The sequence below is a fragment of the Aplosporella prunicola genome (assembly GCF_010093885.1).
Source record: "Aplosporella prunicola CBS 121167 unplaced genomic scaffold K452scaffold_40, whole genome shotgun sequence".
Lineage (NCBI taxonomy): Eukaryota > Fungi > Ascomycota > Dothideomycetes > Botryosphaeriales > Aplosporellaceae > Aplosporella > Aplosporella prunicola.
Genome location: NW_022983568.1, coordinates 60,145 through 85,466, shown reverse-complemented (window position 1 = coordinate 85,466; position 25,322 = coordinate 60,145). Strand labels below are relative to the sequence as shown.

General features: G+C 56.8%; 8 protein-coding genes across 8 annotated transcripts in view; 4 read left to right on the top strand and 4 right to left on the bottom strand.

Moving 5' to 3' along the window:
- Nucleotides 1–1,340: 1,340 nt before the first annotated feature.
- On the bottom strand, nucleotides 1,341–5,240 carry K452DRAFT_312938 (uncharacterized protein; the record flags this gene model as incomplete). The annotated part of the gene is made up of 3 exons (XM_033543605.1): nucleotides 1,341–2,094; nucleotides 2,180–5,158; nucleotides 5,200–5,240. The coding sequence occupies 3 exons, from the start codon at nucleotides 5,238–5,240 to the stop codon at nucleotides 1,341–1,343; spliced, it is 3,774 nt and encodes a 1,257-aa protein (XP_033392455.1).
- Nucleotides 5,241–7,555: 2,315 nt separating this feature from the next.
- K452DRAFT_292166 (uncharacterized protein) lies at nucleotides 7,556–8,521 on the bottom strand. The gene has a single exon (XM_033541315.1). It carries the CDS (start codon nucleotides 8,448–8,450, stop codon nucleotides 7,776–7,778), a length of 675 nt encoding a protein of 224 aa, XP_033392454.1. The 5' UTR covers nucleotides 8,451–8,521; the 3' UTR covers nucleotides 7,556–7,775.
- A 176-nt stretch (nucleotides 8,522–8,697) lies between these two features.
- K452DRAFT_279562 (uncharacterized protein) lies at nucleotides 8,698–11,263 on the top strand. Its single transcript, XM_033539422.1, has 3 exons — nucleotides 8,698–8,835; nucleotides 8,893–9,750; nucleotides 9,906–11,263. The coding sequence occupies exons 1-3, from the start codon at nucleotides 8,833–8,835 to the stop codon at nucleotides 11,199–11,201; spliced, it is 2,157 nt and encodes a 718-aa protein (XP_033392453.1). The 5' UTR covers nucleotides 8,698–8,832; the 3' UTR covers nucleotides 11,202–11,263.
- A 434-nt stretch (nucleotides 11,264–11,697) lies between these two features.
- On the top strand, nucleotides 11,698–15,735 carry K452DRAFT_302515 (uncharacterized protein; the record flags this gene model as incomplete). The annotated part of the gene is made up of 1 exon (XM_033542599.1): nucleotides 11,698–15,735. One exon carries the CDS (start codon nucleotides 11,698–11,700, stop codon nucleotides 15,733–15,735), a length of 4,038 nt encoding a protein of 1,345 aa, XP_033392452.1.
- An 82-nt stretch (nucleotides 15,736–15,817) lies between these two features.
- K452DRAFT_126785 (uncharacterized protein) lies at nucleotides 15,818–16,841 on the bottom strand. Its single transcript, XM_033535242.1, has 2 exons — nucleotides 16,200–16,841; nucleotides 15,818–16,059 (listed from the first exon to the last, which is right to left on the bottom strand). Exons 1-2 carry the CDS (start codon nucleotides 16,496–16,498, stop codon nucleotides 15,900–15,902), a joined length of 459 nt encoding a protein of 152 aa, XP_033392451.1. The 5' UTR covers nucleotides 16,499–16,841; the 3' UTR covers nucleotides 15,818–15,899.
- Nucleotides 16,842–17,469: 628 nt separating this feature from the next.
- K452DRAFT_126753 (uncharacterized protein) lies at nucleotides 17,470–17,856 on the top strand. The gene has a single exon (XM_033535241.1). The coding sequence runs from the start codon at nucleotides 17,550–17,552 to the stop codon at nucleotides 17,775–17,777; it is 228 nt and encodes a 75-aa protein (XP_033392450.1). The 5' UTR covers nucleotides 17,470–17,549; the 3' UTR covers nucleotides 17,778–17,856.
- Nucleotides 17,857–19,416: 1,560 nt separating this feature from the next.
- Nucleotides 19,417–22,368, bottom strand: K452DRAFT_312935 (uncharacterized protein; the record flags this gene model as incomplete). The annotated part of the gene is made up of 1 exon (XM_033543604.1): nucleotides 19,417–22,368. The coding sequence occupies one exon, from the start codon at nucleotides 22,366–22,368 to the stop codon at nucleotides 19,417–19,419; it is 2,952 nt and encodes a 983-aa protein (XP_033392449.1).
- A 442-nt stretch (nucleotides 22,369–22,810) lies between these two features.
- K452DRAFT_312934 (uncharacterized protein) overlaps nucleotides 22,811–25,322 on the top strand; it is a gene marked incomplete at both ends in the record, with an annotated part of 2,729 nt that continues 217 nt past the window's right edge. Inside the window, 2 exons of the mRNA XM_033543603.1 lie at nucleotides 22,811–23,067; nucleotides 23,094–25,301. Of these exons, the coding sequence (XP_033392448.1) occupies nucleotides 22,811–23,067; nucleotides 23,094–25,301 (2,465 nt within the window). The remainder of the gene's footprint in view (nucleotides 23,068–23,093; nucleotides 25,302–25,322) is intronic.

The window sequence follows — 25,322 nt, the reverse complement described above, 5'->3', positions numbered from 1 at the left end:
AGTATCGCGCCTGCTACTATAGTATCGTCAGCCATCTCCGCGTCTTCCGCGCCTTCTTCCGCTGCATTTTTGAGTCTTTGTGCCATGCCAGATACAATGATACCGCACACATAAACCTATCAAGACAGCCGACCACGCCTCAGAGCGAACTCGTATTAATGGTGATAATAGTAATAAGTCCTAGTACTAAGTGTATATTATCCAAGTTTCCTTTCTCCCTCGCCTTCTCCCTTCTAGTCTCTTCTCTGGTCAACTACCACTACCACGACTACCAGCCGACTGACTATCCATCCATCCAACCATCATCCCAGCCCACCCCGCCATACCCCATGCCCAGTCGAGACCTGCAGACGAAGCCATGAACGGGAGTCTACTAGCTCTGTGCATGAGTAACTTGCCCTACATAGCGACCGTTTCCAGCGAGTGCAGAAGCAAAGGAAGAAGATCCAACCAGCCAAGTAAGCAGCACCAACACAGCAGCAGCACATAGCATAGAAGAAGAAGAAGAAGAAGAAGAAGAAGAAGAAGAAGAAGAAGAAGAAGTGTAGCCGCATGCATACCTACGCACCAGAAACAAGCACGCAAGCACGCAAGCAGCAGCAGCAGCCTCCAGAACGACGACGAGACAAGACCACGACCACGACCCCTAAAGCCAACCAAACCAGGCAGGCCAGTCCGTGTCATGCAGAACATTAATACCCGGGAGCCGGAAACCGAGAGAACGGCAAGAAGACAGACAGACAGACAGATAGTTGAAGACTGCGGTGGTAGTGGTAGAGAGAAAAATAAGAAGCTAAGTAAAAACAAAAAATAGAAAGACGCCGAAAAGAAGTAGTAGTAGTGAAAAGAAAAAGAAGGCAGAAAGAAGAGTGATCGAAAGGGAATAGATCTTCAAAAAGCAGACGAACCAATCAAGGCCATCACCTCTGCCTACGAGGAGTGGGTAGTACAGCTCATCAGAGGCTGGCCCCATGTTTATATAATCGAAGTTGAAAAGAAGAAAAAGAGGAAGAGGAGGTGGAAGAAGATAGAAAAATAACCAACAAACCGCCGCTGTCGAAAAACTGTCTAGTGGCTTATACCTTGAGCATGCACCACTCCACCTACCCAACCATCCATCCAAATATACATGTGCACATGCGCATTCCCTCGTGATTTTTATGCGACTGACCGCGTCGACATACTCCTCTCAAAGGAGTGCCGCCACAGCATCAAGCCCCTCCGCAAACCCTCAAAAACACCATCCCGCCCGCACGCCCACATCTTCCCTCTCTCCCTCCCCCCTCCCTCTCACCTTCTCACCTTCCCACCATCCCCCGGTCCCATCCTCCACATCCACTTCACCCCCGTTCCAACATCTTCCTCAACTCAGCAAACTTGACCGGCTTCGGCAAGTAATTATCAACCCCACTGCCCATGGCCTCCTCCTGCGCCTGCGCGCTCGCCAGCCCTGTCAACGCCACCACCTTCGCAGGCTTCAACCCGTTCTCCTGCTCAAAGCGCCTGATCTCACGGGTGCTGGCCAGCCCGTCCATCACCGGCATGCTAATGTCCATGAGGACGTAGTCGAAGCTGCGGCGCGCACCCGGCGATGCCGTAGTCTCCAGCGCCGGCTGCGTCGCCTCCTTGTAGCGCTCAAAAGCTTCGAGCCCGTTGATGGCTTCCGTGTACGAGTACGCGTGCTTCTTCATGAACATGACCAGCAGTTGCAGGTTGATGGGGTTGTCGTCCACGACCAGGATGCGTAGCGCGCCGTCAGTCTCCGATTTGGGTGGGAGGTCTTTCTCCGATACCGGTGCTGGTGTCGATGTGTTCGTTTCGGCTTTGGCGAGGTTGGATGTTCGGATTGCGTCGCGGAGGAGGCTGCGCTCGGGAACTTCGAGGCCGGAGTGCGCTTCGCTCCCGCTTAGGCTGCGGACTGGTATCGTGCGATGCTGGATGGGAGGATCGTCTTGCGACTCTCCTCGCGATTCTTGTTGATTGGGCAGAGCGGGTGGAGACGTAATGGCTCGACTGATGGGGGGTTTATCTGATCCTCCGTACCGACTCTTCAAACAATTGTAAATAATCCGTGCCAATTTGCGCGGGCCGCACCTGTAATTAATGTCAGTATGTTTTACGAAAATTCTCATATGAATACCACAACCTGCAAGGGTTCGGAAGACAAAAAGATACTTACGGTTGCGAGACGACTTCCACGTGCCGACCAAGGGCCGCGAGACGATGTCCTTCTCTTTCCTTGAGCGCAATCTCTTCTGAAGGGTTCCGACAAACAATAACCAACGGGGAAGTGCCGGTTTTGCTTGCGTGGAACTGAAATAATGTATCAACCAGCGAAGGCTCGGTAACGAAAAATATTTCTGCATCGATTTCATTGATCTTCGGCGTTTCAATGACATCCATATCGAACCAGTTGTGACAGGTTTCGCTGAAAGAGGAAATTAGGCGGTTGTCGTCTTGGTAGATTCCTTGCATGGAACGCGTTTCCGGTATAAGGAGGCAAGTCTTCATGCCCTTGGTGGAAAGAGAAGACGGCATTATACTGCTTTCAGGATTCTTCGCTTGCTGGGCACTCAGCGGCAGGCTCAAGAAGACGTCCACTTCTGTTCCTACATTCTTCATGCTTCTGACATCGATGGAGCCGCCCAATGAATCAATGATCTGCCGGACGATACTTAGACCCAGCCCAGTGCCTACGGCGAAAGGATCTTCCTGCGAGAAAGGCGAAAAGAGGCGTGTTCTTTGGTATTCCATCGACATGCCTATACCAGTGTCTACGATACGGAGATGCGCTTCCAACTTTGAGGGATCGTTCGATTTTGATGCTGAAAGGTTGACGGTAACATGACCACTAGCCGTGTACTTCAAAGCGTTGCCGAGAATGTTCATGACAATCCGTCTCAAAGCACCCGGCTGCGTCTTGACGTTCCAGCCTCCGGTAGGATAGACATTGAGGAGGATAGTGACTGGACCATTGTCGGGTTTCGGCGTGTTGTCTACCGAGTCCTTGACGAAAGCATCAGAGGTTGATCTCATGAGCTTCATGGAGGAGCCCGAATCATGGAATGCTCCGGTGTGAGCTTTCTTGAAGGCGTCACCCGCGCACACAGCCTCTACAACCTCTTCAACTAGAGCGCTCAGATCGAACTCGGCGGTAACACCCATGACTGAATTGTCAGTATTGCCACTTATCGACTTGAACCGAGCTTCGTGTTTCTTCCGTTTGTGGGCTCTACCAAGCTTATTAATCTTGGCGTAGTCCAGAACGTGGTCTATGGTGTCCAAGAGAGTCTTGCCGCAGATTTCGATGGACGTGAAGAGGGATGCCTGATATGATGTGGTTGCCGTGTCGTGAAGAAACTCGACACTTCCCAGAATGCCGTGGAGGGGAGAACGAAGCTCATGGCTTATAGAAGCAATGAACGTAGTTTTCGCTCTATCTGCTTTTTGTGCGTTTACTCTAGAAACTTCGCTCATTATACTGTTTCCAAATGCCTTGAGATAGGGCAGCTCGTTATCTGGGCTCATCAACCGACCAGCCGTTGAGGTCCAGATAAAAGCACCGGCAATCCATTTCTCCACAGTTGGATCCCACATAGGAAGGAAGATGAGACTCCTTATGCCAGGCAGCACCTTTAGAAGCTCTGTCGGGATTAGTGTTTCCTTCTTCTTTTTCTTTTGTGGTAAGTCGGGTGTGGGGAGGACGACCCGGAGTTTTAATTCTGGCTCCGACCTCTCATCGGACGAAATGCCAGCACCTTGGTCAGTAAAACTAAAGAATTTCCCGTAAGGAAATCTTTTAATGTAACGTTCCATGCTACGCTCAGAAAAGTTGAAAGTCTTCTCGGTTACTGGATCCTCTCTCGGCGTCCTCTGGTCCGTCGATAGGCCGATTACTTCACAGAATTTGTCTGGGCGAATGTTTTCTTCCCCGGAAATTTCCTTGGGCACGCTACTGGGAGCCTGTGGCGACCGCTTCATTCTCCTGTTCAGACGGCCGTCTCCGGAGCTTGAAGGGGGCCCGCTGTCTGAGGTCTGGGAATCATCACTCGGTTCGTGGTGGCCAGCTGGCATGGCAGTTGGAGCGCCTTTGATGTCGCTAGAAACGGTCCCAAAGAACACAACACCATCCGCGCCAGTCGAAGCCCGCATGATGGCAGCTGCACGGTAGAAAACCTGCGTAGTATCGTCCTCGCTGTCTTCCCGATGCAAACGGGTAGCGCCAGTTGGGGTAGGTGGGGGCAAGTTAGCCGGACTGCGTACTTCTGAAGACTTGGATGGCTTTGGTGGCTCGAGTTCCTCGATGCGGGCATTTTCAGTCTGTCTCTTCAGTGTTGACGAGTGGCTGCTCCGGAGTGAGGGGCTTCTCATAAGGCCGAAGCTGTCTCCGTTCGTTTCTTCATTTTGGACGGGCTGGAGGGCTGGGCTGGAACCAGACCGAGGATGTTGATCCACAACGGGGACACCTTCGATGAAATCTGCTAGACCACGGACCATACGCTCACCCTTGTTACGGTCATCGCGGTCTTTGGCCATTTCGAGGTGCTCCATAATAGTGGCAGCGACATCTTGCATAAACTTAACCTCATCGATTGTCAATCCCTGCGGACGGGGATTCTCATCCGAAACGGAATAGACGCCGATTCTGTGGCCAGCCCTGGTTCGGATTGGTATGCCTGCGTAGAACTGGACGCCAGGCTTTGCGTGGACAATTTCCCAATCCTTAAACTTCTCATCCAAGGTCATGTCGGGGATCACCAGAGCCTCAGCAGTGTATGTATTGCCCTCTTCGTCGGAGGCTGTGTAGCGCGAATCGAAGGCGTGTTGCTCGACGCCATCTTGCCTGGAGATGACAGTGTTGCCAAGCCAGATATGATCTCCCGGCTCGTGTCGGTTGTCAGCGAGGAGCGACAGGGTCTTCGTAGCTTCGGCGAGAATGTATTGCTGATGCGAATCTATCAGCGAGACCATGGCGCGGCGCACTTGCAGTCGCAGGGTGGCGAGCTGGGCAAAGGCCGTGAGGGCCTTGTCGCGGGAGGGCTGGGCGCGAAAGCCCTTGTAGGTGAGGGCAAGGTCAGCGCCCTGGTTGTTGACATTGACGAGGGATTGCGCATCGAGCCATGGCTGGTAGTATCTGCGGTGCTGGGTGAGTGCAGTCCTGACGATGGGACGAGTAGTAAAGCGGGCGATGGCTCGCACCTGTGCAGATCCCGCTCTCGTGCCGCCTCCGGGTAGACCATGGTGCCGGCGCAGCCTCGTGAGGCACCAGACAAGCGAGTCTTTGGGCGCGAGGTGGTGGAAGGAGAGAGATTGAGTCGTGCGAGTTTGTGGAATAATTCCAGACCGTCGACAAGGGCGGGGTGGTGCACATCCGATCTGCGTACAGGCCCTGCCTACGCGTCGTCAGTGCTCGAGGGCCGAAAGCGAGACGAGACTCGACGCAGCAGGCAGAGTCCAGCGCAGGAGTGTAGTGCTTGTTAGCCAGTTTGTGCGCGGCCCGAGGACTGATAACCTATGCCAACGTCGCTCCACCCTAGAGCCCTAGAGGCGAAAAGCATGAGCTCTTCAGTAGGCAAGACCGGAAGGATGTTGTCGCATTCACCACCCGGCCCGATTGGGGTCACAGGCACGACTCAGAGCCCGTTGATGCTCCACTGAAACTGACAGTCCTGGAAGAGCCGCGCCCTGCAGGTCATGCTTCTTCCCCTTGATGCCGTCGATGCTCAAACAGGCTCTCGCCTTCACTTTCCCTCACACGGTGCTTTTCTCCCTGGCTTACGTCACCGGCCTCCCTTAGCGTATGCATTTCTTCACAACTCGCAGCATTTCTTCGTGCTTGGGGAGATGCTTTTTTCTTTTTTCCCCATGGCGTCTGACGTCGTCGACTTCGGCCAAGGCCGACTCGCCTCCAGCGCATCCACGCCGTCTTCAGCTCCCCGGGTCTGGACCATGGACCTCGAGCGGTCAGCATCCGGCTGCGGAGTGCGGACAAAGCGTTTACGCTTGACCCCGACACCCTAAATCCGGCACTCGTTTGCCATGTCTGAGACGAGACCCTGCCACCTGTGCCGCAACCTTCACCACCATCGTCACAACCAGGAATACGCCCGTACTGACCAGCGCACAGCTACTGGAACAGGGCAAGCGTGGAAGCTAAACGCACTGGCGTAAATTCACGGGGGAAGCTCCGAGCCGGGTTCCCTGTCATTGCGTATACCCGCGGCACGGACTCGATCCGGCACTCTGCGTCAGCCGGCGTCCCGAACACTTTTCTGTTTACAATTCGCTTGTTGTAACGCCCTTGGCAGTTCCTTCGTCAGTGCGGCAGCTGTTGTCGGCACTTGGCGATGCAACCCTCGACCGCGCTGCTTATTGTATGCTGTCAGTTTGGGGTCAACACCTCGATTCGTGGTGATGACGGTGGTGGTGGTGATGGAACGGCATTCCGTAGGATCCTACACCCCAGACTGCGGCTCGGACCGCTGAGCCCTGTCTGTTGACGCCTCATCGATCACAACTACGCGAGTTATGGTCAATTGGTCGTGAAGGAAAGGATGTCTTTTGCCAGAAAAGGAGCTATTATTGTAACCAATGGCAGGCTACGAGTAGGGAAGCTTGTCCCTTTGCCCTCGAACTGCCTTATAAGCAACTTCTAGGGTTGTTGTTCGTCTTCCCATTACTCGCGCACTAAAAGTGGTGCGTTTGCACCAGAATGCCTAATGGAGCGAGATATAACCTGGATATATATTCTACTTTATTGGCCAAATAACGTATCAGTTGGCTTTGCGGCAAAGCACTTGCGCACACTGATTTGACACGCAAAATTTTGTTCTTGTTGATAAAATATCCGTCTTCAATCCTTACCAAGTCCCCTTCAATTTATATGGCGAATGACATTAATGGAGGTAAACGTGACCCCTCTCATACTGATCACTGAGGAAACAATAAACTCAAATAAAGATACAGGTTGTACCTTCATGTATCTTGACATAGATATAAACGAGTAACTCCACCGGTGTCACTGACCTCGCTTTATCATCCAACTTTTATCTGGGAACATGACGTTACACTTTATCGTTCTTCATTCGCCTCAGTGGTGAACACCACATACACCCTCTTGATATTAGCCGTCAAAGTGCGATCATAGGCTTCACTGCTCACTGCGATACAATCAGCGAAAAAAGAACTGTCAGCGGTCGGTCGCTCAAGGCATTTTGGCCTGACAATAAGATCTAGGCTATCCTTGTCCGGGAGTGGTCCACACGACCTATGTTAAGGAACTTAAGGGTGGCTACTCAACCGCCCGACTATCAACGCTAATTCCTTACTAATCAAACTGCCGCTTGAGCTTGTAATGGTAGGATCCCAAAACTAAGCCTTCTGATATTCTACTTGGTCCGATTTCACGCTTGAAGGCCTCTGAGTGCATACGAGGTTTCTGTGCAAGACAATACCTCAACCGTCATCTGCTCCCTCGTCGTAGCAACAGTTGATAAGAGCCCCTAAGCACACTATAAGTTAGTTTGACCCAAGTACTCTGGAGCTACAGAATTAACGCGCCGATCTGATGCTATTGCAATGCGGATAACCCAACTCGTGCCCTTTGTCTGCTATTAAACATTAACAGCTGAAAACAGGTGATGGGATGATATAATCTTTCAGTGGCTTCTAAACCGCTGCACTCTCGAGCATGTTTTGGACATGGGTGAGTCGGTCTATGAGTATACCTCCAAGCAATGAAATACGGCCCAGATCTAGCCCACCACTTACTCACTTCACCCAGCAAACCTAGCCAATCCCTCTCCCGTCTCCTCCTCCCACCACCCTCTAAACACCTTCAACCTTTCCGCCCGTACCCGCGCCAACTCCCTCCCACTCTCCGTCTTCATCAACCCCTCTAACCTCTCCAACTTCTCCTCAAAATGCCTCACAGCAGCACCTAGCCCATCCTCCTCACCCGGCCGGCCCTTCGCTCCCGCAAACGCAAAGCACCGCCCAATGCCCACCGCGCCCAGCGCGTCCAGCCGGTCTGCATCCTGCACGATGCCCAGCTCGGGCATTGTGGCCAACAGCGCGCACACGGCGTCGGGGTTACGCTTCTCATGCGAAAAGGACACGTGCGAGACGAGCTGCTGGACGCGGGACGCGAGGACAGGGGATGCGCCAGCGGATAGGAGGAAGCTGCTGACCATGGTGGTGGGGTCGGCGTCGGGGGGAGCGTATTTTCGGTCGCCGACGTCGTGGAGGAGCGCGCCGAGCGTGATGAGAGTGGTGTCGTAGGTGGTGGTGGGGTGGCGCTGTTGTTCTGAGGCGAGGATTCTGTGTGCGAGACGCTGGACGCGGAGTATGTGCGCGTGGTCGTGGGAGGCGTCGAATTGCGCCATGTAGGATTGGACGTATGCTTGGGCTTTGTGGATGAGGGTGGAGGGGGAGGGGGCGGTGGCAGCCATTGTCGAAGCCGAGAAATCCGGGTTATCTGGATGCAGCTACCAGACTTTGTTACTCACCGACGCAAAACTACAAATGTCTATTGATGATTGATGTTATCCGAGAGGACAAAAGGACTGATGTAGGCTGACGCTTGGCTCAACCCCTGGCGCGCGGACGGGACCCCTGCCACCTTCCCGAACTTTACCTAGCCCACGCGCCACCCAACGGTCTCCGCGCGTCAATCACCTCAGCGCTGCTTCCGCCTTTCATGCTCGTTGTCTGCTTCTGATCGCGACCGACTGCCTTGCTCTTGCCCAGTTTTCTATTTGTTGGCCGCTGTCCTTTCCTTGGCTCCGTCTCACATGCTCTGACAACTCGCTATTCCTCCGGGCTGCCGTGACAATGGTACGCGCTACTATCTCTCGGCCTCTTCAACCGGCCCTGCGGCTAATCGATCGCTAGCTCTTCTCCCAGCCTCTCTCTTTCTTCATTCTTACTTGTCTCTCATTCACTGCGGCCCAATTTATCCCTCCGGTCACCTACTCGAACGTCACGAAATCTCCTATCAACCCCAACATCACCGTAGCCTTCAAGTCTCCGGAGCCCGGAACATGCACGACCGTTTTCGACACGCAAAAGCAGTACACTGGCTACATCAGCCTTCCACCTTACACCCTTGAACCTATTCAGCAAAACTACACCATCAATACTTTCTTCTGGTTTATCGAAGCACGCCAGAACCCCGAAAATGCGCCACTCACTATATGGCTCAACGGTGGCCCAGGCAGCAGTAGTATGATCGGCCTATTTGGGGAAAACGGACCATGTGAAATTGTGCAGTTGGCCGATGGTACTTATGGCACGAAAGCAAGAGATTGGGGCTGGGACCGAAGCTCCAACATTCTCTACGTTGATCAGCCCAGCCAAGTAGGATTTTCCTTTGACAAGGCCACCGAGTTTTCAATTGATTTAAATCCTGCCGACCCTCTTAAGGACAAGCTCCCTCCTCAGCCTCTTCCGGACGATACACCAGCTTATATTTTCCTTAACGGGACGTTCGGAAGTGGTAACATGTGGGGCACGACGAATACCACTGAAATTGCAGCCCATGCGGTCTGGCACTTCTTGCAGACATTTTTGGCCACCTTCCCGCAGTACAATCCTGGTGTCAAACCAAACAGTACGACTGTTGAGCCTGTTGGTGTCAATCTTTTCGCGGAGAGCTATGGTGGCATGTACGGGCCTTCGTTTGCCGGCCTGTTTGAGGAACAGAATGCGAAAATAGCTAGAGGAGAGCTTCCTCGGAATTTCACCTTGGAGGTAAGCTGTTATCATTACTGTTGCAGTTTTGCCGATGAGACAGCCATACAACAAGGGTTATAATGCCCTTGAGAGGCTACTTTACCCATCAGAGAAGGGACTTTCAAGGTCAAGTTCAATTCATCACATAATAAGCTGACTGTTCCTCACTGTAGATCAAGCTATCCTCACTCGGAATTCTTAACGGGTTAGTCGACTTGCTAGTGCAATCACCATATTATGCACACTTTGCCTACAACAATACCTATGGAATCAAAGCGATCGATACGACGACCATGCTCAATGCTATATATCAATACTCCCAACCAGGCGGGTGCGAACAATCAACCAAAGTTTGTCGTAGTGAGTCCGAAATGTTCGATCCAGAAGGCGAGGCAGACAACAACATAGTAAATCTCGCATGCTCCAAGGCTGTAATAGAATGTAGGTCGTTGATGAATCCATACGGAAACTACAACCATAGTTTCTATGATATTAGGCAGCCACTTCCGGACCCATTGCCCTCGGGAAACTATCAGGAATACTTGAATTATGCCAGTGTACAGAAAAGCATCGGTGCCCAGGTAAACTACACGCAGAGCAGCGATGAAATCCTTCAGTTATTCGCAACAGACAGTGGGGACGAAGCGCGCGGCACGCAACTTGCAGATCTCCGTTCACTTCTTGAACTCAACGTTCGTGTTGCGTTCATCTATGGCGATGCCGACTTTATCTGCAACTGGCTCGGCGGTGAAGCCGTATCTCTAGCCCTCGCAGCTTCCGTACCGGCTTACACAACCAAATTTCCTGCAGCCGGCTATGCTGATATTATTGTCAACGATAGCTACGTCGGCGGTGCAGTGCGGGCCTTTGGCAACCTGTCTTTCTCGCGGATTTACGATGCTGGCCACATGATACCAGCCTACCAGCCAGAAACAGCGTTCACGCTCTTCACGCGTATCATTACAGGCGTGAACCCTAGCACTGGCGAGGACATCAACGATCCGTCTACATTCAGCACATCTGGACCGCAGAATGCAACGTACAGCAACAAAAAACCTTCAGACAGTGACATGCCAAAAGCTACGTGTTGGATTCGCAGCATCAGCGACACATGCACGCTGGAGGAGAAGATTGCGATCGATGCTGGCAAAGGTGTCGTCATCGCGGGCGCTTGGTACGAGGATGAGGACGACTACAAGGCGCCGGCATCCACCATTGTAGCGGGCAAACCGGGCATTCCTATACACAGCACGACGACCCGTGTTAGCATCAGTGTGATAACGAGCACGGCCAGCGGCACCAGCCATCCCAGCGCCCTGGTTGAGAGCACTACGGTCACGATGCAGCCAACGGGCGTATACGTCGCCACGGGCACGCCAAAGAGCAATCAAGGCGCGAACACAAGGGCAAGGGCAGGCCCGGGCGGAGCGGTGTTGGTGATAGGCCTGGTGGCGGGCCTTTTGGTCTGAGGTGGATCTCGACTTTTTTCAGCTAAGTGGCGGGGACGATCGGGGATCAGCATCGGGTGGACAAGTGACAGCAAAGCATGAGGCTACGGCGTTGCGGACAGGGACAATAATGTGTAGTCGATACCCCCTCGTTGCTAGTTCGGGGCATGTGATAGTCAGGGTGTTGCTAAAGCGTTAGCTGCAGTTAGCGCCCGGGGTGTTGCGCAGCGTGCAGAGGATCTTTGGAGCTCGGACGCGACGTGTTTCATGCCTCTACACCACCGCAGTCCCCTCCAAGTCTTTTCCCGCCCAATAATCTCTCGAGCCGGCTAGAGCCTCATTCCTCTCCTCCTGCTCTCGAGCCAAGCACCACCACCATGTCCGTCAGAGCTGAGCTCCGTCCGCGCTGAAGTGCGACCCTTTCTCACCATCGAAATTTCCGCCGAGCGTTGCGCGTCCCGCCGCCCAATTGACCCGCCTGAGCCCAGCGTCTGACAGCGACCACCACGAGGCTGCCATGGCTCCTTCAAACGTCTTCTCCTACCTGCGCCCGCACCATCGCCGTACCACGTCGCAGCCTACCACCCCCGAGCCACCGCTGTCCGCAAACTCCGTGAACTCGCCTGTCGCCCACTACCAGGATATCCCGCCGCCGCCGCCGCGCTTGCACGACAATGCAAGCAACCACTCTAGTTCCCCCGTCTCGCCCTTCCCTCCCATACTTCCTCCCATTCCGAGGATTGCGTCGCGGTCAAAGCAGCATCCCACGTCTGCAAAAGAGCATGCAGGGAATACCTCGCAGGGCGGCACCCCGGGTCCTGACGGACACCTGCAGGCCCAGCCCTCGCCGGACTCGGGCGCATCGGCAGACAGCAGGAGGGATGCCAGAAGGAGACAGAGCTCCTCAGCCATCTCTGCGCCTACTGGCTTGAGGGTAAAGGGACAACGGCCAAACTATAGCTCTCACTCTGCCGAGCAACCCTCTACGTTCGCAGCAGCCGAGTCTGCAAGCACATCAATGCCAACTAATTCTCCGTTTATGAGCCAATCTTCTCTACCATCAGTTTTGTCCGCAGCTGAGAAATCTGCCTCCGGGAAAGGCTCGACATCTGGTCAACATAGTAGAAGCAAAAAGAGCTTTAACTTGCGGAATCCCATGTCTCTGCTCCTTCGGCGGAGGTCAGGACAGGCAATACCAAACTTATCAGACGAGAGTTTAGTCAGCCACAAGAGTCAGGTCGTGCCTGCAATGGCCCTGGCGGACGACTTTGACCCGAGTATACGTGGAAACATAGTGCACGACTTTAGCGCACCAAAATCGCGGAGAACGCATTCCTACGACGCTCATATCCGAGATTCTTCACGACTAGATGCTGAAGTAAAGCAGCAGACTGATGATGAGAGTCCCAGCAAACGCGATCGTTCTCATACGCCAGTTTTTAAAGAGGAATTCGATACTACAGAAAGCGAAGATAAGAAGCGAGAATCTGCAGTTAGAGCAGAAACGCTTGCGAACCAAGATTTCTTGGCCCGCAACGCTTTCCCAGAACAACCAGATCATCCGCCGCCTCCGCCGCCGCCATTCGCAAAACGACGATCGTTACCCCCTCCGCTCCAACTGGATAGCGATGCAGCTGGTCTGGCCCCCGTTCCTGAGGCAAGCCCCAGTCCCACGACCGGTTCCCCGAATGGATCAAATGCAATTAAGACACCCCCTCAGTCCCGCTCACGGGCAACTTCCGGCTCGATGGATCCCAGTTTTCAGCCCGCCGGTCTACCTACACACTTAACGAGTAGAGCATCTCGGTTTAGCTTTCAAATTGCTGGTGTCAACTCTTCCGAACAAGAGGAATTACTCGAAGAGCGGCATAAGCAGAGGGCTGCTGCGAAAGCAAGAGAGAAAGCTGACAGTAAACTTGCCGGCGACGACGAGGACGGAGACGAGGAAGAAGAGGATATGTACGATTACGACAATATGGATGGTGGGGGTTACGAAGAAGAGATACCTATGCTTGGGGATGATTATGGTGACGGTTTTGGTGGCTTCAGTTCGGATACCGGGTTGGCGGATAGCCTGCCGGCTTACGATTTCAGCTCCTTTAACAGAGTGCCATACACGAACCCACTGAGCCCCATCGCCGCAAGTGATACCTTGGGGACGCCGGCAGACGTGCAAGGGAACGCGCTCAGCAACGCAATGATGCAAGGCCTTGCACAAGCGCAACAACGATCGCCGCTCGGTGCTCATCCGGTGACTGCTGACGAAGAGTCCGAAACAAACGTGCATGGCCTTGGGCTTATGGACATTGGGCCTGGGGCTGCTGAGGGCGATATCGGAGCAGGCCACCTTACGCCGGAAGTCAGTCCAGCCTTTCCACAAGAATCCGGATCGAAGGGCCCGGTGTTGGAAGATGATGACTTCTACTTTGATGACGGATTGCTCGATGAGCCTTCTCCGGAGGAGGGAGAGCATACGTTTGATGAGTCCGCTTTCGACGATCCTAATAGCGGGCTCTATGAGCGGCCTGCCCCGGTCCCCAAGTCTCTTTCCGAAGATGCTGAAGCCGCAAAAGATCCCGAAGAGAACCCTGACCTACAGGAAGAACAAGAACCTGGAAAACACGCCTTAGCTCCGCATCCTTCAATGAAACAGCTTTCCCGGAACTTTCAGTCTGGGGATCCTTTCGACTTTAAAAGTCCCGCTGACTATTTTAGCGCTCTTGCTGAGGCTGCTACCAAGGCCGAGGCTGAAGGCCGGTTTGTTCGTAAAAACAGCGTTGCAACTACTACCGATGTGTCAATCTATAGCCAAGATGAGGAAGCGGAGCAAAGTCGTCCCGCCACCGCAGCCGTCCGTGAGTCTACAGAATCTGCACCCAGCTTGGTACAGGATTCAAGCCGGGTCAGCGGTGCTACCGAGAACTTCTTGGCTAGTACGTATCCTGACACAGAGTATGAAAGCTTTGACCAAGATTTCGGAGGAGATCCGTACGGAGATAGTTACGGTGACGACTACGGCGATTACGACAGTGCGCTGGAAGACGACCCCATGATCGCTGCTGCCAATGCCGAGGCCCTCGCCAACGACTTTGACGGCGAGTATGGCTCTGAATTCGGCTTTTACGCCAATGCCTACAACAATGGGGCAGAAGTCACCAATGGCGGATACTTTGGTCCTAGCGGACTTGGCCGCAGCGTGAGCGGGCGGAACGCGGTACGCGAACCGAACCTCACACCCATCACTGAGCGCAGTGAATACAGCACGCGCAATTCGTTCATCGGCCTGGGCCACTTCACCGGACCGGGCTCCGCCAATCCCGCGCTGCCTAGTCCCGGCCTCGCGCAGCTTGCCCGCATGAGCCCCTATGGCCTTCCACCAGGCGAAGACGAGTTTGCTGACTACGACATGAGCCTCGAGCAGCTGATGAAGCTGCGCAAGGGTGCATTTGGCGCCGGTGCCGGTCCGACGAGCAGTCCTGGCGGTGGCAGCGCAGCGAGCAGTCCAAGAAACTCGAGCCCGTTAAGCTACTTCCCCAACAGCTTCCAACACAGAGCCACGAGCCCGGTGGCCACGAGGGGAAAGAGTGCGTGGGACGCAATGCAGGGAATCGAGGAACAACAGTCAGATTCAGATGAAGGTGAGGATGGGTTCCGAGGTCAAGCTCAAGGGATCCAGGACGAAGACGAGGACGAAGCATTAGTCAATGAAGCGAACCGCGGTGACGAGTCGGAACACGAGTCAACATACAGCGTCCAGCGCGAAGACAACTCGAGCCAGGCCAACCGTAGCTCCCACGACCTCAACGACGAGACTCCGCACCACGGCAGTCCCAGCGCCAGTCCCCCCTCGCCCCAGCGGCCCGGCGTGCCCCACCAGATCCAGACGCGAAACCTCCCGCAGCACATCAACACGGCCGCCGCCGCCGCCTACGATCCCTACGCGTACCCCTTCCTCCCCGAAAACCCGGGTAACATTCCCGTCTCGGTCCCCGCGTCCGCCATCTCCACCACAAGCACCTCGTCCCTCCCATTCGGACACTCTGCCTCGGCGTCGACCGCCTCGGCTGGCCTGGCTCCGCCCTCGCAGAACCAGCAACAGAAGCAGCAGCAGCGTCCCACCAGCAGTGACGGAGCCGCCACCACCCCTCTAGCGCTGCCTAGCCCTGGGGCGGGCTCGCCGCTCACGCCGACGCTGTTCTCGCCGTTGTCGCCCCCGGAGCAGACGCCTGGCCCGGCGTCCCCGCTCTGGGACCGCGCGCACTCGAGCGCGCATTCCCGCACGAGTAGCGGGGCTGCAGAGAGCGTGACGTATGTGCGGGAGCGGATTGGGGTGAAGAGCACGGAAGGTGGTGCGGTGGGGGAGGAGCGTGGAGATGGCAGTGGCGGTGGCAAAGAGGGGGATAAGGGGAAAGGCGAGCGTGATGGTGAGGGCCACGGGCGTGGTGAGGCCGAAGGCACGGACGGGTATAGGTGGGTGATGGAGCGGCGGCGGACGTCGAATTCGGGGGAGATGGAGCTTGTGGGGCGAGAGGTCGTGAGAGGTGGAAGGATCTGATCGGCTTTGACCGCAAGGGCCTCGTCCGGGCCGTGTGGTTTCGTTTCGTTTCGTTTATTGTTGTTGGTTTTTCTGTTTCGTTTGACTTCTGGGCTCGATGGATCCGCTGGCAGGACTTCAGACCGCCCGCCTACTACGGCCGCTTGTTCGCGCGTGCGAACTGTTCAGCCAACGTACACACTCACACTCACATTCACGCTCACGCCACACCCTCGATACCCGCTCTCACGCCTTCCGGTCCCTCTTCCGAACAACTGACTGCTTGGCCAACAAGCAAGACAACGCCATGGAGGAAAAGAAGAGGAAGAGGAGGAAGAAAGAAGAAGGAAGAAAGGAGGGGCCAACTTACTCATTCACGCACTCACTCGTTTCATTCGCTTTCTGAGATACCAATACCAATACCACATGCACGCTTGCGTGGGAAGAGATGGATAGGACATGAAAAGAGGAGGAGGGAAAGAAGAGGAGGGAAAGAAGAGGGGGGAAAGAAGAGGGGGAAAGGAACAAAGGGGGTTGAGATAACGCAGGCAGTGCAGACGAAGAAGATGAAGATGAAGATGAGAAACTTGATTTTTTTGCGAGCATGGCGCGCTCTTGCGCGTGTGGCGTGCCTTGGCGCTGTGTTTTGTGGGGTTGTTTGCGTGTTTGCGTTTGTTTTTGTTTGGTTGTTTGGTGTGGTTTCGTGTGTTTTGTGTTTTGTGCTTTGCGTGTGGGTGGTGTGCGGTGAAGGGGTTTTCTGCACAGCGGCCTCACACGCACGCATGGCTTGGGCGTTTTTGGTGCTTTTGCTGTTGTTTCCTGGTGCTAAGCTTTCTTTCAGTGTTTTGCGGTGAGGGAGGGCGCGCTGCTGCGTCTTATTGTATACCTCTGTCGGCGGCTCTCTCTCCCCTTCTGGTTCTCTCGTTCGGTGGGGTATAGGTTCGGGTTCGAAGTTGAAGTTCGAAGTTGAAGTTCGAAGACTGCATCTGGACCAGGATCGCGGTTTTGGTTTGGTTTTGGTGTGTTTCTAGTGGTTTTGTTCGGTGGTTATTCCCTCATCTCTCTCTGTCTATCTCTCTCGCGTCTTGGTGCGGCTACCCCGTTTTCTGGCCTCCCTTTCTTTTTGAAAGAAAGAGAAAGGAGAGAAAGGAAAGAAGAGTCGCGGGACGTGGTTAATAGTTCGTTTGTGGGTTCTGTCTGGGAGGTTTCTGTCGTCTGCCGTCTGTCTTCTGTCTTCTGTCGTTGGGTGGATAGTGTCGTGTTGGTTTGATTGATCACTAGACTGGCGGTGGATTTAGTGGGATGGATCAATGGCTTCGGTTTCGGGTGTCGGGTTTTGGGTTGTGCACGCTGTGGAGATGTTGTAGAAAGGTTGGAGAGATGCCGTTAATGATAATGATAATGTTGTCGTTGTGGAGATGAATGGCTGTGGTGTTTGATCTTGGTCTGGTCCAAGGCTTCTTGCGCATGCATGCGTGCGGGCGTACTTATATTCATACTGAAGTTTAGAAGCGCAGCACCTTACTGGGGAAGTAAATACCCAGTCGGCGTCCTCATCATCTCAACAATTAACCACAACAAAAAAAAAAAAAAAAAAAAAAAAAAAAACCCCAAAAAACCAAAAAACCAAAACTCATACCGGCCCGGGCCGGATGAGAAACCCCTTAGATTCTAGAGAGCTAGAAAAGAGGGGGTTTTTTACATTCGAAGGCCTCTCCTAGGGGTCTATACACGTTTTCCTCCCTCCCGAAGAAAGAAGGTTGGAGACTTCCACCGACGTCCGCTCATGAGTTTCGAACGCATCCCCCACCCGGTGGGTGCCTAGTGCAGTAGATATGCACACGGGCCAAGCAGTCTGCAGTCTGCTGGGTGGGGAAACAACTGCGCCATGCGCGCAATTGCGGTGTGAAGGATCGTTTGCGTTTGCGTTATTTAATGCTTTGGGTGGGTGGTGTGGTGCGTGGGTTGGTGACGTCGGCTTTGGTCGTGTAACCATGGTTCGTTGGGATGCTAGGTGGGTGCCTCGCCATCTTTGGTGCGTGTCGTCGTTGATGCTTTGGTAGTTGTGCTATAGTTGCTCTGTGCATACCGACTTGCTTGCAGTATGCACACTACATTCTAAGAAGTTAAACGAGAGCAACGTCTCCAACTTCCGCAAGACACTACTTTATTTACTCTAACACGAAAGACGAGCAGGCTCGCTAATACATCGTTGTTTTAGGCGGGCCGACCACGATAACTCCCTAATAGCCGCGCAGAAGAAGGCTATAACTAGAGCAGCGGCGGCAGTGGCTTCACGACAAGCAGAGCCATCTACAACAGTGATAGCGAAGAGATGGAACGGGCCCGGTCCTACACATTTGGATGGTATACTCCGGTAGCCGTTGCTCTTTCGTCGAACCCGAGACAGAGAAGGAGCCAAAGACGCCTCCTGAGTAGATTGTCGGAATTGGATGATGGCTCTCATCACCACTACTGACGGTTAGTGCCCAGCATCAGCAGCACGCACCGATGCGCAGCATACTCACCAGCCAGCCTCTTCTCCGCCTCCACTCCTTCCTTTTGCGTAAAGCTGGCTGAAGTGTTCTGTGGAAACACACATAACGTCCCCATCGCCGGGGGGGGGGGTTCATCGTTTTCTCTCGAGCGGGGGGCCGCTTTAAGTCGCAGCATACACTGCAAATCCCTCTTCGACAGGCTTGCTGGGCCGGAAGAGTTCTATACGAGGAGGTTAGGTTAGTTAAAGAGGGGGACTTTATAGATTAGTTAGTAGAGCATAAACAAGTTAGTTTATTGCCCGCGCTTGCCATCCGGACGCGAACGCATCCACCCACCTACAAATACCCAGCATCTTATATAGTACTTAGCTACTCACCGACTTATCTACACGCCTACTTACTTACTCACCTACTCCATCTCCCTCCCTAATAAGGTATATAGTATAAATACATATACCCTATCTCCTATACCCTAACCACTCAACCCACCCCACCCAACCGCTCCACTCCGCTCGCAACAACAACAACAACAACAACAACGAACCTCAAAAAGCAAAGCAAAGCAAAGCAAATAAAAAAAACAATAAAATTAATAAATTAATAAACACACCCCCACCCCTCACCCACTTACTCACCAGTAACGCACACCACACACAAAAAACGCAAAAAAGCCATATAAATACCCCACCACACCCCACCACTCAGCTAGCTAAAGCCTACAATGCTACAATGCCCTGTGTCAAACCCGAATCAAAACCATATCAAAGCCCAAGCAAGTCAAAGCCCAAGTCAAGTCCCCACCCCACCCCATCCATGCCAAATAAAATGCCAAAAGCCAAATGCCAAATTCCGTTGCCTCTGCCTTTGCCTCGTCGTACCGTACCGTGCCGTATCAGTGCCGTATTGTGTGTGTTGTGCTGTATCAGTGCCAGTGCCAGTGCCAGTGCTATGCCCCATGCCGCTCCACCCCGCTCAACTAGACTAACATGACATGACATGACATGCAGCTACTGTAGCCGCTGCATCTGCTCCAACCGCTCCAACCGCTCCATTCCATTATTACAGCGTCGTCTCTCTCAACTCACCTTTCTTCTCCCATCGTCATCATCACCACAACAAAGCAGAGCGCATAAGCTCCGCCCCTCTCCTCCTCCTCCTCTTAACTTTCCCCCTTCCCTTACCCCACAACCGCTAACAAACAAACCTACGACACGCTCTGCCTCCACCGATCAATCGCGTCGCGGCGCCCCTGCTCCAAGCCCGCCTGCTGCGCAACACCCACGCCCTGTTGCATCTGCATCTGCATCTGCATCGGCATGCCCATACCACCCATGCCCATGTTCATATTCATGCCCCCCATGCCCATCCCCATCGGCGCCATCTGCTGCTGCTGCATCCCCATGGGCATGCCCATCGGCGACGCCAGCGGCATGCCCATCGGCGAAAGCGGCAAGCCCGGCGACGCCAGCGGCTGCTGCTGCTGCATCATTGGCATGCCCATGCCCATGCCCATGCCCATTCCCATCCCCATCGGCATGCCCATCGGCGACGGCAAGCCCGGCGAGAGCAGTCCGCCCTGGGGCATCATTCCCATCTGTTGCTGCATCGGCATGCCCATCCCCATAGGCGACAGCGGCATCGGCGGCGGCGCCTGCATCGTCATGGCCCGTCCCGACGACGCCGCCGCGCTCTGCATCCCGCCCAGGGCCCCCGGCGCCGGCTGCAGTCTCGCGCCCCCCAAGCCCAGGAGGCCACGCTCGCCGCTGCGCGCGCCCGTCGCCCCGCTGTCGAGCAGCATTGAGCGCGTGCGGTTCTGCGCGCCCACGTCGACCAGCGGCCCGCCGAGGCCGAGCCCCGCTCCGCTGCCGCTGCCGCTGCCACTGCCTCCTGCGCCCGCGCCCGCGCCCGCGCCCGCCCCGCCAAACACGCCCCCGTAGCTCGTGCTACGCTTGTTGCCCTCGAGGATTGCGCGCGAGCGGCGTTGCGCTATTACTTCGTTGTTCGCGAGTAAGCTCCCGCGCGGCAGCGCCGACAACAGCTGGTCGTTTGACACCTTGCGCGCCTGGTTCGCCACCGGGTGCGCCGACAAGATGTCCGCCAGACTGCGGCTGGCCTTGAGAGGCGGGCGGAGCGGGTCGTTCGGCGCAAGGCCTGAAGGTGTGGTGGGCACGCCGCCGCGTTCGGCTTGCAGGCGCGCGCGCCGCTGTCCCAGCGTCTCTTCCTCCTCTCCCGGCATGCCGCCGGGTGTCGTCGGCCCTGCTGCGTTCTTCTCATCTTTCTCGTCGTTCTTCTCATCGCCTTCTTTCGCCGTCGCGAGCTGGCTCATCATCTCGCTGGCAAAGTCGCCGCTAATGGGCCGCGACTTCATGTCTCCCAGCGCGCCATCCAGCATTTCCTTCCGCTTCAACCGCTCTTTGCGCGCCGCCAATGGCTCGTCCTCATACTCAGGCTCTGGCAGCGGCACCGCCCGATCGGACGACGCCGTGATCGCGACACGGGGCGTCCCTGTTCTGTCGATGTCGATCCTGCCGGGACTCACGTCGCGCGGCAACACTGTGCCTGGCGCTAGGCCGCGAAGACGGTTTCGCCGGCTAGACAGCGGCTCGTTGTCCTCGAGGGCCTTCTTCTCCAGCAGACCCAGCGGGCGGTTATAGTCTTCCCGGCCTCCGCCGCCCATGCCCAAAGCGCCGTTGCCCTGGGCAGCTTTTTGCACGAGCCCGTTCTGGCCGGGGAACAGCATGCCAAGCGGCACGTCGTCGTCGTCTTCCTCTGCGTTCGGGTCCTCCCAAGCCAAGTTTACGCGCTGGCCCTGGCGGCGCTTCTTCTCGATCTCGGCGACCGCGTCGAGCTGCAGCAGCGTGCTGTGCATGCCGTCCGGGAACGCGGTGACCGCCGTCCGGTTGCGAGTCCGCTGCTGAGCCTTGCGCATCTGGAGCTCCGCCAAGAGCGTCGTCGGCGGGCCAAAGTACTCTTCTTGCTGGGCCGTCGCACCGTCGTCGGATTCTTCCTCTTCGTCGCTGTCCTCATGCCCTGGTCCGCGGTGAGCGTCAGCCGGTATGTCATCTTCCTGCAGGGGGGTCGACTCGTCAATGTGGGAGTCGTTGGTCGAGGTTGACACTTGGCGCTGATGTAGGGTTTTTCGTTGTTCTAGTTCGGTGGGGGCGGCTGCAGTGGTGTCGAGTTGATTGCCTAGGCTTAGCTGACTGTTGCGCTTCTGAAGCTTGTTGAGCTTGTCACCACTGCTGTTCTTCTTCTTGAGTTTCTTGAGCTGGTCCGAGCTGGATTTCCGCCCGAAAATGAGGGTGAAGGAACTGCGATTCTTCTTGTGCACCTTTTTCCCGAGCTGTTCCTCCGAAGGCGGAGCGTCAAGGTCGAGGCGCGGCGGCGGCGCAGTCGTGGCGCTGTCCACCAGAAGTGTAGACGTGCTCTTCCTCTTGTCCGCCAGCTCCGACTGGCTCTTTTTCTTGTCCAGTCCGAGCAGAGCCGACGTGCTCTTCCGCTTGTTCTCCTTGCCATAGACTTCGTTCCCCAGGTGGCCTGCGACAGGGTGGTCCGTGAAAGCGTTGACCGGGGCGTTCGCCGAAGCTTCCAAGATGCCTTCGAGGGTCTGCTCGGCCGAGTCTCCCTGCAACTGAATGTCCTGCGGCACGCTGGGCGACTCGAAGAACATGCCTGCGCGCAACTGCGGCGGCATGCTGCGCCTCGCCTCGGCGGCCTTTTTCTTGTCAGCCTTGCTCGAGCCTTCTCCTCCATCGCCCACCCATATGGCCGAATTCCTCGCCTCGGCCTCCAACGCTTGTGATTTCCGTCTCGATTGCATGGCGGCGGCCGGGAGCTGCGAAAGGCGCTTCGGAAGGTTGAGCAGGCGCGGGACGGGGGCGGGGTAGTAGACCATGCCGTCCTGCGGCGGCGGAGCACCCTCCTGGCCAGGATGCGGGACCGAGTGTAGCATCGAGTGGCCGTGGCCCTCGGACACCTCGCGCAGTTCGGCGAGCGGCTGGACGCAATGCACGCCGTCGAAGTCGTGAAAGGCCGTCTGGGCCTGCTGGAACGTGTCGGCGGTGCCAGGGCGGTAGGGGAGATCGTGAGGGTCGACCATGTCGTAGGCGGCCTGGTCGTGGGCGCCGGCGGCCGGGGCAGAGCCGTGGCTGTGCATGTGGGTGAGCTCATGCTCCAGGTCCTGGACTATCTTGTCGTATTCGAGGGTAAAATTAGAAACGTTGCGGGCGTGCGGCGCCTGGTGGGTGGTGGCGACATGGGGGGTATTGTGTGCGCTGGCAGACTCTGCTTCCTCGTCGATGATGCCCTCTTGGGTGCTCAGCAGGGAGCCCGTGACGGAGCGCTGGCGCTGCATCGAGGGGTGGGTCGACTGGATGGAGCCCTTGGGCGAGGTGACATAGGCGCTGGGCGAGTAGCCGCCCCATCGCGCGGCGCTGTTGACGTCGACGATGGAGTTGGAGTAGGAGCTGACCGACGGGTTGCGCGACCTCGAGCCCGAAAAGGTGCCCGGCACGTCGTTGGCGGCGGCCACAAAGGAGCGCAGCGACGACTTGCGACTGTGCGTCCTGCCCGTGTCGAGACGCCGGATTTCCTCGCCAATGTCCGAGCCCGACGAGCTCATGCGCTCGGCATGGAATTCGAGCCTCTCAACGTGCGTCGCAAATCCATCCTGGGGGGAGTGCAGATCAGGTGCCGGATGCTCCAAAGGTATTGATCCTCCGTTGGACGCCGTGCGCACCATGGGCTCAAGGGTGGCCATGATGAAGGAAGAGGAGGAGTCGGAGAGAAAGGAAGGGAAAGCACTAAGTACTAAGAGAGCAAGAGGGGGGGGGGGAAGGGAAGAGGAGGAGCGAGCGTGAGCCTCGTATGGATGGACGGCAGCAGCAGCAAGGGCGACCAAAGGGGCCGAGGCGTCGCCGGGCCGCGCGCAGCTAAGCCCTGCGCTACCCGCTGCTACTTTTTGACGCGCGCGTCACTCTACTCAACACCAAACACCCCATCACCACCACCAGCCATGGATCGCCCCCCCGCAAAGCGCAGGTCCGCCGCCCCCGACCACGACGCCGATCCCCCACGCAAGGCCCCCAAGACCATGTCGTTCGCCCAGCGCATGATGGCCAAGATGGGCTACAAGGAAGGCCAGGGCCTGGGCAAGACGGGCGAGGGCATCATCAACCCCATCGAGGTCAAGCTGCGCCCCCAGGGTGCCGGCGTCGGCGCCGTCAAGGAGAAAACCGCCCAGGCGAAGCAAGAGGCCCGGCGCGCCGCCGAGCGTCGCGGCGAACAGTACGAGGATTCGTCCGAGGAGGAGCGCAGGGCCCGGCGCAAGCGCAAGGCGGAGAAGCGCTCGGCCACGACCAGCGGCGCCAGCACGCCCGCCGGCAGCTATGGCCGCCAGCAGCAGCAAAAGACAAAGTTCCGCACGGCGGCCGACCTGGAGAAGACGACGGGCCTGGCGGTGCCCAACGTGCTCAAGACGCTCATTGACGCGACGGGGCGCGAGACGCGGCTGCTGACGTCGACGGCCGGGCTGATGACACCGGTGGGCGGCGGCGGCGAGGCGGACAAGGTGGCCAAGCGGGCGCGCGTGGAGCTCGAGGCGTTTGCCGACTCGTGGACGGAGCTGACGGAGCGGCGCAAGTTTGTCGACGCCGAGGAGGCGCAGCTGCTGCGCGAGCTGGACGAGCAGGCGGCGGCGGACCGGAAGCTGGGCTTGGTGGCCGAGGCCGTCGACGCGCTGAGCCGGCTGGACCTGGCGCGGCCGCGCACGGCGCCCGACGCGCTGGCGCAGTGGGAGACGGTCGTCGCCGAGCTTGAGACGCTTCAATTTGAATTTCGCGACGAGCTGCTGCGCTTCGGCCTGCACGACGTGGCGGTTGCGGCCATTGCCCCGCTGTTCAAGCAGGAGATGCTCGACTGGGAGCCGCTGGAGAAGCCAATGCACCTGGTGCCCTACCTGCACCGCCTGCGCACCATTCTGGGCATTAACATTAACAACAGCAGCCGCCCGCACAGGTCGACGACGGCCTACGAGACGCTCATCTACACCCTGTGGCTGCCCAAGGTGCGCACCTGCATCACCAACGCCTGGGACCCGCACACGCCAACCCCACTCATCGCGCTAGTCGAGGCGTGGAAGGACGTCCTGCCGCCCTTTGTGCACTACGGCCTGCTCAACAACCTCATCGTCACCAAGCTCAAGGCCGCCCTGCACGACTGGAACCCGCGCCTCTCGCTGCGCAAGAAGCACTCGATCCCGCTGCCGCACGTCTGGCTCTTCCCCTGGCTGCAATACCTCTCAGACGAGCACACGAACCCCAAAGCACCCACGGGCCTCCTCACAGACGTGCGGCACAAGTTCGCCGCCGCGCTCAAATCGTGGGACCTGACGCGGGGCGTGCTGCCGGGCCTGGACTCCTGGCGGGAAGTGCTGCCCACGCTCGAACACACGCTCATCCGGTACCTACTCCCACGGCTGTCGGCGCACCTGCACGACAACTTCTCCATCGACCCCAGCGACCAGGACCTCGCGCCGCTGACGCATGTCCTAGCATGGACGCCGTTCTTCCGGCCCAGCACCCTCGCGCACCTCCTCGAAGCCGCCTTCTTCCCCAAATGGCTCAGCGTGCTGCATCTCTGGCTGACCAGCGAGCCCGACTACGACGAAGTCGGCCAGTGGTTCTCCTGGTGGAAGGCCCAGCTCCCGGACGCCATCAACGCCGTCCCCGCCGTCGCGCGCGCCTGGGACCAGGGCCTCGAGCTCATGAACGCGGCGCTCGACCTGGGGGAAGACGCCAAGACGGCGCTGCCCGCGCCGGAGCTCGCGCCCCTGCCGTCAGAAGAAGAAGAAGAAGAAGTCTCTGCTGCTGCTGCTGCGCCCGCCCCGCCACCGCCAGCCCCAGAGCAGCCGCCAGACGACCAGCCCGAAACGACATTCAAAGACGTCGTCGAGGACTGGTGCCACGAGCACGACGTGCTGCTCGTCCCGCTACGCGAAGCCGACGCCCAGACCGGCGCCCCGCTCTTCCGCATCACGGCGTCGGCGGCGGGCAGGGGCGGCGTCGTCGTCTTTTTGCGGGGGGATGTCGTGTGGGCGCTTGAGCGGCGGGG